Source organism: Gobio gobio (genome assembly GCF_949357685.1).
Source record: "Gobio gobio genome assembly, chromosome: 2".
NCBI classification, from domain to species: Eukaryota; Metazoa; Chordata; class Actinopteri; order Cypriniformes; family Gobionidae; genus Gobio; species Gobio gobio.
This window is the reverse complement of record NC_137098.1, coordinates 61,532,388-61,548,015: the sequence shown is the minus strand read 5'-3', so window position 1 is coordinate 61,548,015 and position 15,628 is coordinate 61,532,388. Positions and strand designations below refer to the sequence as shown.

At 38.8% G+C, this 15,628-nt stretch overlaps 1 protein-coding gene across 2 annotated transcripts in view; it reads left to right on the top strand.

The window, feature by feature from the left end:
• Positions 1–15,528, top strand: part of man2b2 (mannosidase, alpha, class 2B, member 2) — a 39,594-nt gene extending 24,066 nt beyond the window's left edge. Inside the window, exons 13-19 of one of the 2 annotated variants that reach the window (XM_079842103.1) lie at positions 9,670–9,913; positions 9,999–10,109; positions 10,210–10,402; positions 12,055–12,201; positions 12,352–12,458; positions 12,635–12,755; positions 12,890–15,528. In XM_079842103.1, coding sequence (XP_079698229.1) covers positions 9,670–9,913; positions 9,999–10,109; positions 10,210–10,402; positions 12,055–12,201; positions 12,352–12,458; positions 12,635–12,755; positions 12,890–12,978 — 1,012 coding nt within the window. In that variant the 3' untranslated portion in view covers positions 12,979–15,528. The remainder of the gene's footprint in view (positions 1–9,669; positions 9,914–9,998; positions 10,110–10,209; positions 10,403–12,054; positions 12,202–12,351; positions 12,459–12,634; positions 12,756–12,889) is intronic. The other variant, XM_079842104.1, reaches the window with a different exon arrangement.
• The last annotated feature ends 100 nt before the right edge of the window (positions 15,529–15,628 follow it).

Genomic DNA, 15,628 nt, shown 5'->3' with positions numbered 1-15,628 from the left:
CCACACATGGTAACCTCCTGGGTCATGGATTGACGGCCAGTTGTCCATTGTCTCCCAGTTGTCTCCTGATTCTCATGTTGTGGCAAAATCAACTTAATGACATCACTGAATAAGAGACAAACCTTCACCAATTGTCTTTATAAAGATTTATTTTCTTGCAAGAAAAGAGTCCCACAGTCATACAGGATGCCAGCAGAGTGTGCACTAACTAGACACAATCCCACCCCAGTCCCACCAGCTCTTGTTTTTCCCCTGCTGATTTATGTTTGAGTTCACACAGAAGTCAACATCTGTTTCAGCCATGCAAAACACCTTTCTAAGCTCAACAGACACAGTGTCTGTGGAAACCCAGGGGGGTAACAGAGGGACATCTAAATCGAGAGCTTTCCCGAACCAAAGGTGTCGGATAATTTAAATTAGTTCTAATTTAAATTAGAAGACAGAAAGGGGACCATTTGCGTATTGTTTCAGAGTAAAACTACTGAGGGGTTGTTTAATCATTGGCGGGTATAAGAGTTTGTGTGTTCTTTTGTTTTAGCAGTTCACACTCAAGGCAGCCTCGGATGGCTGTAATTTAATAAAGCCGTAATTTACAGACAAAGCATTAGGGAATAATTTACTTATGGCAGGGGTTGGGGACCTTTTTTGAACAAAGAGTAATTTTTTAAATTTTGGTTAATGCATTTTTCCAAAAGAGCCACAGTTAAAAATAATATAATATTATTAATAAAATATCACCAGTAGTAATTATTAGGTCCATAGACAACTAAAAACAAACATATACAGCAAACAATAAAAAGTTGCAATATGGAATTAATTGTGCAGGGCTTCAGGTTGAGTTACCAACTTATGAGCATAAATCGTGTGTGTGTGTGTGTGTGTGTGTGTGTGTGTGTGTGTGTGTGTGTGTGTGTGTGTGTGTGTGTGTGTGTGTGTGTGTGTGTGTGTGTGTGTGTGTGTGTGTGTGTGTGTGTGTGTGTGTGTGTGTGTGTGTGTGTGTGTGTGTGTGTGTGTGTGTGTGTGTGTGTGTGTGTGTGTGTGTGTGTGTGTGTGTGTGTGTGTGTGTGTGTGTGTGTAAGTAACTATTTGCGTTTCCACCGCGGTCTAAAGTACCGGGAAGATTAGGCAAATTAGTCCGGTGACGTGGGAATGCGCGCGACTGCTCCTCCCAGTCACCGATAATCACTTTTGAACGATACTGTCTGCAACAATAACACGTGGAGGACATTCAAGCAGCGCTGCTTTTGCTGATTATGTATACACATTACCAACACTGCTTATTTAAACGTGCACTTTCACCTGGTTTGACCATTTTAATGCAAAATGGGATGATGGGCAATCCAAAATCTGAATGTGCTCAATTCCAAAACAAGATTTTCTATAAAAGGATAATGAGGTTTCAGTCATTCATGACAGATGTGTGAAAAGTTAATTGAATGAAAACAATAGACTGAATTAAGCGGTTGAAAGATTAGGTACTAGACTGCAAGTATTTATTTTTTATTACAATAACATCTCTTAGCATTCACAAAAAAATCACATGACTAGTATTACAATATGCTTCATTAAATGCATAAATTTAGAGATTTCTTCCTCAAATTTGAAGTGAAGCAGGACCACACTTATGGCTTCACTTAAGTTGTGGTTATAAGTTATTATACTACATTCACATAGTTATACATTTAAAAATATAATATTTGGGTTTTCTAGATATGTTTATGTGCATATTCAGAAAGGCTTGCGAGCAGCAGCCCTTTTATTTGCTTCCAACACTATATGAATACAATTAGAAAGTGGTTATATAGTTAGAATGTGGAAATTAAAAAGACAGCGACATTTTACACATTTGACTTCATTTTAGACAGATTAGTTCTTACAAAATTAAAATAAAAGTGTGCAAAGACAAATAAATTACTAGAACAATAAAATGAAAATATAAAATGTGAAAGCAACAATATAAAAAAAAGTGTATTTTTCAGTAACCTGTCCAAGAGCTGTGCCAACACGTACAATATATAAAGTACAAGTGTGGTAGTGCAAATGCTTCATTCAAGCGGCTGGTCATTGTGGCTACTTCTTGAACGACTGGACAAACTGTCCAAGAACAGACAGAAACCCGGTCTGAAAGTCCCTCTGCTGCCGTCAGCTTTCTTCAGCTTCCGACTGCAGTAATGCCAACTCTTGCCTCCTCATCTCTCCTCAGCCTGCAGCTGCATATATTGGTCTCGCTGTTCTTGTCCATGCTGCAGGACGGCCCGGTTAGCATCCTCCATGTCCCTCAGTGCATCAAGAAAAGTCACAGTCCCTTTTCCTTTTCTCAAAGTAGAAAAATTGCACAGAAACACATGGAAATTAATACACAAGGCAACCATGAAACAATAGATACCATCAATTAACTATTTAGTGTTTTCACTACAAATAATGAACAATTGTTTGCCCAGCTTGAACAATGCCCAGTGTGCAATTTTTATCATGGGCAATATAAGTTTACAATTAAAAACAACAAAACTACTCAAAATCATTTAGGATTACACATCAGTTTTTAAATATATACACATTTTTGTCAGCTTTATACCTCGGCATGTGTGTGTTTCGGCAGGAGACACGGGGCTAACGTACTGGTGACCGCGGGGGGAAACACGCTGGTCTCCGTTGCCTGCAATTCATTGGGGCCACTCGTTACGTCTGGAAAAGCACGTTGAAAAAAGTTACTGCAACGTGTTTAAACACTGCAACGAGTTTAATAGATGATACCAAGATGAGATATTTACCTTCAACCCACTCGGATTCCTGGATGGTTTCCAACAACGCACTAGCCGAGTCTTTCGTTACCGCTGCACCAGAAAAGGACGGTCTGTGTCCCAACAACGCGTCCAGGCGGTCATACCACTTGTTGATACGCCGGTCGGAACCGCTCCGGTTGTTATCCTTTAATTTCTTGTAATCTTGTCTTAATTTCTTTAACTTCTCTCTGCACTGTTTTCCAGTGTGACTGGAACCGAGTCAATATCTTCAGGTAACGTTATACCTTTTCATTGCGGGTCGCCGTTTCCGGTTCCCGCTGGGTGTCCACCTCCTCATATATGCTCAATAAAGCCTGAACCTCGTCGTCGGTCCATCGGTTGAATTTTTTGTTGAACTCCATTGTTGCAAAGAAAATATTTACTGAACGCAGAACCCACGAAACCCACCTCGCAAAAGACTTGTAAAAATGGCGGTGGAAAAAAAAAATGCTGCGAGAGCTCAAACAATCAGCATGTTCAGCGCCCAAGTCCCACCCCCGAAAGTTCGCGAACTTTTGAAAAGTACCACCTCGCAAGCAGGACCGAAATATTTACCCGGAACTTCATTTAGACCCTGGTTCCTGCGGTCGAAACACACCGAGTTCCCCCCCAAAGTTCCTGGTTCCGGGGGAAAGTTCCTGCGGTGGAAACGCGGCTCCAATGACCATACCCCCCCCCCTCTCTTTTTTCTCCCACTCCCTGTTTTTCCACACTTGTTCAATACTTCTACTTTATTTTCATGCTCATATAAATGCTTTGGCAATACAATGTATAATTTGTCATGCCAGTAAAGCTTTTTCGAATTGAATTGAATTGAGAGGGAGAGGGAGAGAGAACGCACGCATTGCTTACATCTACTGTGTTAACGTGAATACTCGACTTGGCATTTTGATATATTTCTGTTTATTTAGCCGTTTAGGCGCGCAACTGAAGACAAAGGCTACTATGCTTGTCCGTGTTGCACTTGGATCTTGTGCACTGACATCCTGTCGGTAGAATTCAGTTCTCTTTCACGACTTATCGCGCTTTTAATATTTCTTTTCAATATAAAACACATCCCGCTCTTTTCTTTTTCATTCATTCATATTTCATTATTAATAACTTCAAACAGTATCATCAACTGAAATCTGTGCGGATTATCATAAATACGACACATTTATAGGACATAAAGTGTCTCTGCGTCAAAAGCGTAAGTTCCAGCGGGTGAAATGTCTCTTTGCACAGCAAAGCACCCGTTTTCGCCATTACCTTAAAGGGTTAGTTCACCCAAAAATGAAAACAATGTAATGTATTCCTCACCCTAATGCCGTTCCACACCCGTAAGACCTCCGTTCATCTTCAGAACACAAATGAAGATATTTTTGTTGAAATCCGAAGGCTCAGTGAGGCCTGCATAGCCAGCAATGACATTTCCTCTCTCAAGATCCATTAAAGGTCCCATTTTTCCTGTTTTTTTTTAAGCTTTGATTGTGTTTACAGTGTGCAATATAACATGTGTTCATGTTTCGTGTGTAAAAAAAACACCATATTTTTCCCACAATGTACTTATCTTTATACCGCTGTTTTCACTGTCCTAAAAACGGCTTGCGGATTTCCCTGTTATATGAAGTCCCTTGTTGGGGAAAAATTTAAATCACAGAATAAGATTTATGTTTGAGTTCACACAGAAATCAGCATCTGTTTCAACCTTTGACACAGTGTCTGTGGAAACCCAGGGGGATAGCAGCGGGACATCTAGATTGAGAGCCTTCCTGAACCAAAGGTGTCGCATAATTTAAATTAGTTCTAAGACAAAGAGGGACCATTTGTGTATTGTGTTTCTTGCCTTTACCTTGTGTGGAAATGGAAAACTACTGAGAAGGGGTGTTTAGACATTGGGGGTATAAGAAGTTTGTGGTTTCTTTGTGTCTCCAGTTCACACTCAAGGCAGCCTCGAATGGCTGCACTGACCGTGGCTCTTTCTTGCAAGAAAAATAAATCTTTATAAAGACATTTGGATTAAGGTTTGTCTCTTATTATTGATGTCAATTAATTAATTTTTGCCATAACCTCCTTCAGAAATACGTAACGAGTTCTGATTGTGCCAGCGGTTCCCGTGTTGTGATTCGACAGCAGCTTAGCGCACGTTGCCCGGGAAGGTCACGCCTCTCACCATAACGGGGAGATGAACGCGCTCAAACTACAGCCCCTGAAGGCCAAACAAAGGTGATTTGACTCCGGGATGAAAATAACAGCGTCTCGACGACATGGCGACAAACGCAACCGAACGCAACACTTCCTCTTCTCCACGTGGGAGAGCAACAAGACCACGCCCCCTTTTTTTGCGTACTCTTGTGGGCGGAGGTTAGTCGACAAACTGTTCTACTGACGTCATTAAAGCAGGGAGTACAGAGATGTAGTCCAAACCGGCCGTTCACTGTAGGCTTTGAAAGGGAACTTCTGTTAAATAAAATATCTCGCTTGGCATTGAACTTTGAGCTTTATAATTTTACAGGTATTATTTATGCTCTAACAGCAACATTACACACTAACTAAAGTTTGAAAAATGGGATCACGAAGAACAGGACCTTTAATGTACTAAAAACATATTTAAATCAGTCCATGTGAGTACAGTGGTTCAATATTAATATTATAAAGCAGGGGTTTTCAAATTGGGTGAATGTGAGCCTCCCCTTAGAGTAGGTAAGGACAGCCGAGCCCCCCCTTCCCCAAAATCCTGTCCGCCTGCTCTAACCCACACACGCCTCGGCAGTAAATGCCATCTTCTGTGTGTTCCTGGCAATGATGAGTTTCAATAACAACTAATAAAATGTAAATATTTTTTCATATTGTATTTTATTTCCTTTTTTTTTTTTTAAGAAGTGCATTCATAAATCTTTGCAACAGCAAATAACTTCCAACTTTATGCAGGCCTATTTGAGGCTACTTTTAAAAATCACAGAACATCAGTAGGCCTAACCATAAGTCAACAAAACATGCTGAATGTTACAAGTGTGAAACTTGTGTCTGGGTCTTAAAGGGATAGTTCACTTTAAAGGGGCTATATGCAACTTTTTCCCCAAAATAAACGTAACAATAGCCTTTTTATTTTACCATTTATGACTCAAACATCTCCTGATGAGCATACTGACACCTTGTCCGCTCACAGTGGGTGCACCTATAAGCCTGTATCCTATTTTTCCTATTTTCTGGCGGGTCGTTTTTTCCCGCACTGTCTGCGGATGTGACGTCACCACCGCTGCGAGAGCGAGCAGAAAATAAGAGCAGTTCTGTTTTTTGGCCACAGGTGTCAGTCGCGAGTTTAAATTTCAGAAAAACGCATATAGCCCCTTTAAAATGAAAATTCTGTCATCATATAGGCCTACTCACCCTCAATTTGTTTCAAGCCTGTATGAATTTCTTTCTTCTGCTAAACACAAAGCAAGATATTTTGAAGAATGTCAGTAACCAAACAGTTAACTGGTCCCATTGACTTCCATAGTAAGAAAAAATATATATACTATGGAGGTCAATGGGACCAGTTAACTGTTTGGTTACTGACATTCTTCAAAATATCTTGCTTTGTGTTTAGCAGAAGAAAGAAATTCATACAGGCTTGAAACAAATTGAGGGTGAGTATATGATGACAGAATTTTCATTTTAAAGTGAACTATCTCTTTAAGCGCACATTTTAATGCACATCGTCTCGAACAAAATCAGCACAATGGACAGCTCTCTGATCAATGAACGACAATGCTTTTTGTTCACAGAGCGCATAACACATAACAGTCAACTGCATTGAAGGCATGTTATCAGATCAAAAAGATTTGCATTACAATTTTTTTTCAGCCACATACAAGATTTGTATGTAGCTAAAATTATTTAAACAATAAACAAAATGCACAATTCACGTAATTTGCACGTGTCATTCACGTCATTTGCACGTGTCATTCACGTCATTTGAATTTGAATTTTGAACTTTGAATAACCGCCCATATCAGTGGGAACAATGAGGACGCGCTTTTGACGCGCAGAGGTGTTCGATGCGGGGCTGCACTGCAGAGAGAAATAAACGCAAGTCGTCCTTCACCTGCAGCCTTGATCTGTATTTATTTTTAATCATGGTCAGTGCGGAAAACCCACACTCACACAAGTAAGTGGAGGTGAAGGGGATTAGGACTTGCATAGCCTTAGTGGAGATCTGAGTCTCGCTCTCCACAGACAACCAGAAACGCGTGATCGGCATTTCTGCCAGTCTCTGCTTCAAGTCCACATTCGAGCTGAGATCGACCAGTTTTTGTTAAAGCTTAATAAAAATTTAAAATAAAAAAGTTCGATTTCGTGCATTGATTTGTATTAGGCCTACACTAGTCTTTTCTGTCTGTGTCAGCTGCAAAAATTAAGTTGAAGATCGCCATCTCCGTATTGAACACGCCTACAGAGAGAAATGCACATCATGGCCATTCGGATTACATTGATGGATTACATAACGTTAGCTAGCCTATTTCTTTTCGTTTTGAATAGTTTCGTTTAAAGAAATGTAAAGCTTTCTTAAATATTTTTCATGTCTATGAGGCATAAACTGAGTTTCGATTAATTTATAATAAAAAATAGAGATATGAGATATGAATTTATGATGCGCTCAAGTTCACGCGTGCAATGCAATTGATCGCGGCTATATTTGCTTCTTATTTATTAAATCCAGGCAATTTGTTGAATAAACATTTATTAAAATTAAGATACAATTTATACAAAACGAAATTCACTTTAAACTAAAGAAAGTCTTTCTACAAAACGAAACTTAATGAAGTGGTCAATCATGTCTGACCCACTCCATGTCCCCGATGCATCCTATCTTACTCATGGTGTTCACTTTTCATAATCAACATATAGATGGAAAAAAATAACATATAATATTTTAACATATGAAACTAAATGCGTTTATTTAATGGCTACAACACATAGGCTATTAGGCACATTCAAGTTAATTCTCCAATTAATTTTAAAATGATTGAAAAAAATAAACATAGCCTACCCCTTAAAAAAATAATTGTATTGCAGTTTTTTCTAAGTACAACAAACACTCTTTCTGCGTAAAGTGTTTGTGTTGAAAACAGGTGCCATTCATAAAATCCTTCAGTTTTCGAGTAGGCCTGTGCCTTGAGCACCTGTGCACACGTTGAGCCAGAAGGAGCCATTGCTTAATCTGTCAGCATTACTACTTGTCACTAATCAGTCAACTCGTTTGTACCACGACGCGAGTATCCCGCGTAGCTTTTACCCAGTATACCGCGACGCGAGTATATGGTTTATTTTTTCTTCACGTCGCGCCTCCCCTGTGGCTCTTGGGCGCCCCCCAGGGGAGGCGCGCCTCACCTATTGAAAACCGCTGTTATAAAGCGATGAGAATATTTTTGATGCGCCAAAAAAACTAAATAATGACTTGTATAGTGATGGCCGATTTCAAAACACTGCTTCATGAAGCTTCGGAGCGTATCGAATCAGTGATTCGGAGCGCCAAAGTCACGTGATTTCAGCAGTTTGACACCCGATCCGAATCATGATTCAACTCACTGATTCATAACGCTCCGAAGCTTCATGAAGCAGTGTTTTGAAATCACTTTATAAGTAGTTTTTTTTTTTTTTTTTGGGCGCACCAAAAATATTCTTGTCGCTTTATAATATTAATATTGAACCACTGTACTCACATGAACTGATTTAAATATGTTTTTAGTACATTAATGGATCTTGAGAGTGTAAATTACATTGCTGCCTATGCAGGCCTCACTGAGCCTTCGGATTTCAACAAAATGTCTTAATTTGTGTTCTGAAGATGAACGGAGGTCTTACGGGTGTGGAACGAGGCATGAGGGTGAGGAATAAATTACATTGTTTTCATTTTTGGGTGAACTAACCCTTTAAAGATGCTGCTTGAATCCCAGTGCAGGAGCTGTAGGTTACACATACAGAAACGTAAGTGGTTAGTTGATTACAGTCGCGACTCGTGACACTCGCAAACAGCACTGAACACGCACTTTGGCCGATACAACATAAATATTATTATTATAAACCTTTCATTAACTTCGGTAGGCTGTACAACAAGGAAATATAATTGCCTGCTTTTTTTTCTACAGAGAGCCGATCTCTGTTGATGTGTTGAATTTTTTTTATTGATAATTTGTTGTTAAAGGGTGAGAGACCTGGCGAGGTTGCCAGGTGTGGCTCGCAAGCCATAGGTTCCCGACCACTGACTTATGGTTTTTTGATGCAGCTGCTGTCAGATTACAGTCGACTGCTTCATCTTTCAACAAAGGTTTCTCTGCGAACTCTCCATTACACTGTGCCTCGTTTACCAAACAAAATGCTCCGAACAAACATATAATCCTCAGACGTGATCCGGGATGCCATTAAAACACCATCCATTTGCTTCCCACGCTGGGATCCTTCTGAAGTCTGTACAGAGACGCAAAGGAGCTGTTTACTCAAAATGAACATTCTTTCACTCTTCCATTTGTCCTGTTGTCGACAGACTCAAGGTGTGGAGTGCGTCAGAAACTGAACACATCTGTATACTGTATCCAGTGTAGACGGCGTCAGTGATTATAATGGGTTCTACTTGCTTTTGACGGGACAGTCCCATTCAGTGTAGGCAAATGTCAGCTGTGAAGCAACTGAACACCAGTGGGCACGGCCTATGATGAGATGATGTTAAACTATTTGTCGATGTCATATGCAAATTAATTTGCCAGTGTGACGTCACAGATTCCCTTTTTTTGTGCTTCATTAAATAAATACTGTTTATTATGAAGAGGAAGTTTTTAAGCTATGAAACCTGCAGGATGTTTTAATGGTACAAAGACCTCTAGTAGTAGTTCTCCGAGTTAAAGTGTGGCTGTTCTCTCTGCAGGAAGGAGGAAGACAAGAACCACACGTACTCCGTGGTCACCAGAGTGCCGGTAGGGTTTCCGGGTCGGCTGGCGTGCTTCAGACTGGAGCAGAGCTATAAAGTGGGACCGCTTGAGGTGAACCGAGAGACTGTGTTCAAGACCCGCACCAGTATGCAGAATAACAGGACACTGTTTACTGACAACAACGGCTATCAGATGATGAAAAGGACATTCAAGAGCTTCATCAACAACACCGTCTCCCGTGTAAGGATGCTTATCAGATGGGAAGAGATGCACTTTTGATGCACATCTTTTTTTTTTACACGTGTATATCTGTTTATGTGCACAGAATTACTACCCAATGGTACGAGCGGCCTACATAGAAGATGATTCCAGCCGACTTGTGTTCCTCGGGGAAAGAGCTCATGGAGTGGCCAGTCTGAGTCAGGGTCAACTAGAAGTGAGGACTTCACACATACTTGGCATTGTTGTGTCAGTCTCTTAGGCCTTTCCCAGCCATTTACCATTTGTATTCTGTGCGTTCTATGTCTGTGTGTCAGGTGATGCTTCATAGACGGCTTTGGAACAACCAGGAGTGGAATCTGGGTTATAACCTGACTCTTAATGACTCCTCTGTGGTGCGGCCCATTCTTTGGATGATGCTGGGCTCCCCTGCTGCAATATCATCCATTTACCAAAAGGAGGCGCTAGAGCTGCAGCACAGACCAGTGGTTATGCCTATTGACCAACCGCGTGAGTGTGCAGACATGCAGGCATTTCCATCACAGCCCCTGTAGCTAAGGCTACTTCAGTCTGAATGTAAAGTTCATTAAATTCAGTATCACCCCTTTAATGAGAATTTTCCCTTAAAGTTCAAGTTATAATTTTTGCATGATTGTAAACACAACGAGGCTGTGAGAGCGGACTAGTGAGTAGATGAGTTTACCTGTTCGGCTGATGACGTTTAATGTCCCCGACAACCTCTGTAGTCCCATTTAGCCACTTGTTAGCAGTAGCAAGTGCCTTTTACCTGACAAAACAAAATCACAAGAGTGTTTTACTGATGTGATTTATATCATAGAATAAAACGTGAACATATTTTGAGCTCGTGTTTACCACAGACCTTATTTCAAGTATTTAACCTAAACCTCATTGACTTCAGGCCGATGGAGAAAAACACAAGCTTATTTCCAGGTTTTGGCCTACAAAAATATGTCATCCCTGCACCACTCTCTAGTGTGCCCTCCACTTACCTTTCATCTAAACTCTCCATTCCAATGAAATCACAAAACGACATGCATTCAAATACTCACTATTACCTATGTATGACTAATAACAAACTATGGAATAAAAATAGAATAGAAAAGGTAATTGTGAATTTTTACCTAACAATTCTGACTTTTTTCTTGCAATTGCGAGTTCATATCTTGCAATTCGGACTTTGACATGTGAGATTTAAACTTGGAATTTTAAGTCACAAAGTCCGAGTTGCAAGATATGAACTCGCAATTGCAAGAAAAAAGTCAGAATTGTGCAATTTTGGCTTATTTTTCAAAATCGTGTGATTATAAACTTGCAATTCTGACTTTTTTCTCTCAAATGTAAGTTTAGATCTTTCAATTCGAACTTTCTAACTTGCAATCATTGTGAATTAAAACATAAAAACTGCTACTTGAAATAATAATATTAATTTTAACTAAAATAAAATATTTAAAAACACTTTTTATTTCAACTAGTTGCCAAGGCAACATTTCTTGTGTATACAGTTGTAAGGAAAAGTATGTGAACCACTTGCAGAATCTGTGAAAATGTAAATAATTTTAACAAAATAAGAGGGATCATACAAAATGCATGTTATATTTAGTACTGTCCTGAATAAGATATTTTACATAAACATGTTTACATATAGTCCACAAGACAAAAAAAAAGAAAAGCTGAATTTATTAAAATAACCCCTTTCAAAAATGAATGAACCATTGATTCTCAATACTCTGTGTTGTTCCCTGGATGATCCACGGCTGTTTTTATTTTTTGTGATGGTTGTTCTTGAGTCTCTTGTTTGTCCTGAGCAGTTAAACTGCCCAATGTTCTTCAGAAAAATCCTCCAGTTCCTACAAATTCTTCAGTTTTCCAGCATCTTTTGCATATTTGAACCCTCTCCAGCAGCGACTGTATGATTTTTTTAGATCCTCACACTGAGGACAATTGATGGACTATGTCATAATGTTATGCCTGATCGGTGATGCTTTATATTTTTTATATAAAAAAAATGTGTTCGTTGAATAAAATGTTTAACTTTAAAGTGTACTGAACAACAATAACAAAACATTTCCCATATAATTTTAGTGTGTTTCGTACATTTTGGTAAACAGAGAGAAAAGAGTGTAAAATGTTCCCTTTTGCAGAAAAGCCATGGAGCCAGAGGGAGAAGTGCAGCGGGCCGTCCGTTCAGCCGGTTGTGCTGCCCCAGAGCCTCCACATGCAGACCCTCAGCATCCCTGGCTGGAACTACAGTCCTGATCACACACAGCACCTCCACAATCTCAGCGCAGGTGGGCCACAATATACAGTAGAGTACGGTACACAATACACCGCAAATCTGCCAGCATAACCGATAGTTTTTCTGCTGTGTGTGGAGTGGTTTTTCACTTACTTAAATCCAGAAGCTAGCTATATTCAAAATGTACATGTTGTTTTCCAAGGTGGAGAGAGAAAGATAGACTTTGACCGTATTCTGTTGAGGATCTCACACCTGTATGAAGTAGGAGAAGACCCAGTCCTGTCACAACCCATCACGATTAACCTAAAGGTACATGACATCTGTCCATCTCTGGGGTTTAGGGTGAAGAATATTGGCATATTAACATTTTACTTGTTATGTTTTATGTTTAAATACAATATGTTTTGCCTATTTTATATGACAGCATGATATTGCTGTATAAGCACTGCTATTAACAGTGTTTCCTTTTTGTCTTAAAACAACAGGAAGTTATGCAGGGCATAGGGACAGTGACAAAAGTTCAAGAACGTTCTCTGACTGGAACATGGAATATATCCGACCTCCAGAGGTGGAGCTGGAAAACCAATGAAAGTGTACGAAATACAGGTGAAATTCCTAAAATCACACTTTTTATAACAACAAATTTTGATTGATAATGTTAGATCTGCTATGGACTTTAAAATGAAATTGAACAGATGTGATGATAAACGTCATTGTGTTTGTTTTTGGTCTTCTCTCAGGGAAAGCAGGCTTTAGTGGCGTAACCCAGGACTTCAATGTGACCATTTCCCCGAAAGAAATCAGAACCTTCTTCATTTACTTTCAGTAGTCTTGCAGCAGCCAATGGTTATCTTCTATGAAGATTCATTCCTGAATTGTCAAATCAACTGAATTTCAGAAATGTGCCCGGCTCGAATTTTTGATTTTGTTCATATTTTTGACTTATTTTGACTTTTGACTATAAAAGACTTCTTTCCAAAAACTGTCCAGCTCCCGGATGTGCACACGCTCCTCCGGGAGAAATTCCCATACAAGGAATTCCGCCATTTATGATGTCATACAGGGCCATACTCGAGGAAAAAACTGTCTGAACCCTGAAGGAGTGCATTTGGCATACGTCATGCGTCCAATTAGATTTTTAAAAAACTTTGGCCATGTTTAGCATGAGAATTAGGGATGCACCGAATATTCGGCCACCGAAAATTTTCGGCCAAAAATGGCCCAAAAGGGCATTTTCGGTTTTCGGCCGAAAGACTTTTATCACCGAAACAACACGGCCGAAATGTTGTGATGACGCAAACAGAAACCGCGACCTGCACGTGCTTGTCTGAAGCAACATGTCCGCGGTGTGGAGTCTGTGGACGTATTTCAGTATATCTGAGAAACACCCACGTCTGCTCCATACACACGCACTGACAGCGAGAGCTCATGTTCTCGATGAGAAGAGGACCAGACTTCACTGTGAAACCGAACGCAATCTTTAACAGTGGGCATGTTTTAAGCGCGGAACACACTTCAATCTGGCGGCAGCGTGCGCGCGTGAACGCGATCATCTGTGAGCGCGATCGATCATCTCTTCCTTAAGAATAAACATGAATGAACATCTAAGGTGTGTTGAGGATACATTACAACTTACTGTCACGTATCATATGTGGTGTAATCGCTAAATCAGTGCCTCAACGGCGGAAAGACCTCAATATAACTGCTGTAAACTAAACAGTCATGTAGCATCATTTACCTCAGGCAGTCATTCAGTGTCCACATCTGTTAGTTCACTAGAGAAATCAACTCTTTCACTAAATATATGACCTATATTAGCCGTTATATTCGTTATATTCTACTTAACCTGTTAATGATATATTGATGTATGTTTAAATAAAATGACAGACACTGTGTATAAATGATTATATTTCAACAACGAATTGGATAAAAAAACTATTTTATAATTAGATTTAGAAGTTATTGCAAAAACTGCCTTATGTGAAGTTTACATGTTTGTGTACTATGTTATTTGAGTGTTGATTATTAGACCTAAAAATACATAGCAACTGAATCTAGGCTAATAGTTTGGGCTCTGTTGTTAACCTTTAATATTAATGTGCAAGTAAGGGCTCCCTATATAGTTTAGAGCAATATATTCAATAAACTTTTAGTTATAATTTAATTCATTTAAGGACAGATACTTTTTTTTTGTAAACCAATAAAAATAAATAAAAAGCCATTTTGTAAAACTGCTGTACCGAACTGTCAGTTTTTTGTATTACACCCCTATTCTACAGTTAACATATGGGCTATGGCAGTCTTTGCTTTGATACACTATTATGTTGAAGGCCTACAGAGAAAATAGTTGTATCTTTAAGCAGTTGCACTTGTTCTGAATGCACTTTCTTGCAGTAGTCCTACAGAGAATTTTTTTAAATGCACTAGACCTAAATGCACTTTGTTTTTATGAGAGAACATTTAATTTTATAACCTTTCTGTAGGCCTGTACATTATTATTTAAAGTACAAATGAGTGGGGTCAAGTTAAACATTTTAGTTTGAATTTTATTTTATACTGTGCATTGTTGCAATGTGCTAAATAAATATTGGCATAATTTGTAATTTATTTATTCCTTGAAACTTTAATATTAATTTATGCAATTGCAATGCCTTGATTTTAGTAAAGTTAGTACACAGTCATAGCCATAAATGCAATGGTACTAATAATTGGCATAATTTCTTTTGGTGTTTCGGTTTTCGGCTTTCGGCCTTGATTTCCTCTTTTTCGGTTTTCGGTTTCGGCCAGGAATTTTCATTTCGGTGCATCCCTAATGAGAATCAAACTCTTTAACATTGTAAATAAGTCCGAATGCATGAAATGGCAGTAGACCCCCGCCTTTAATGTTTTTTAAGTAGCTTCTGCTCACCAAGGCTGCATTCATTAGATACAAAATACAGTAAAAACAGCAATATTGTGAAATAATATTATAATTTAAAATAACTGTTTTCTATTGTAATATATTGTAAAATGTAATTTATTCCTGTGATCAAAGCTGAATTTTCAGCATCATTACTCCAGTCTTCAGTGTCACATGATCCTTCAGAAATCATTGAGATATGATGATTTGCTGCTCCAGAAACATTTACTATCAATGTGGAAAAAAAAATGTTTTTCTTCAGAATTCCTTAATGAAAAGAACAGCATTTATCTGAAATAGAAAGCTTGTAACATTATACATTTCTTTACTGTCACTTTTAATCAATTTAATGCATTCGTTTTTTTTTAGTCGAAGACCTCTGGTTGAGTTGACACAGAATTGTTTTAAAATCTATGCAATTCTTAACATTTTACATATCTCTACTGTTAAATATAAAAATAAAAATTCTACATTGATAACACCTCTGTGGTCTTATTCTGTTTGATCCTGAAGAAAATAATATGTTCAGTTGAATTGTTATAACTGTAATATGTTCAAACCACACCCTGTGTCATGTGAT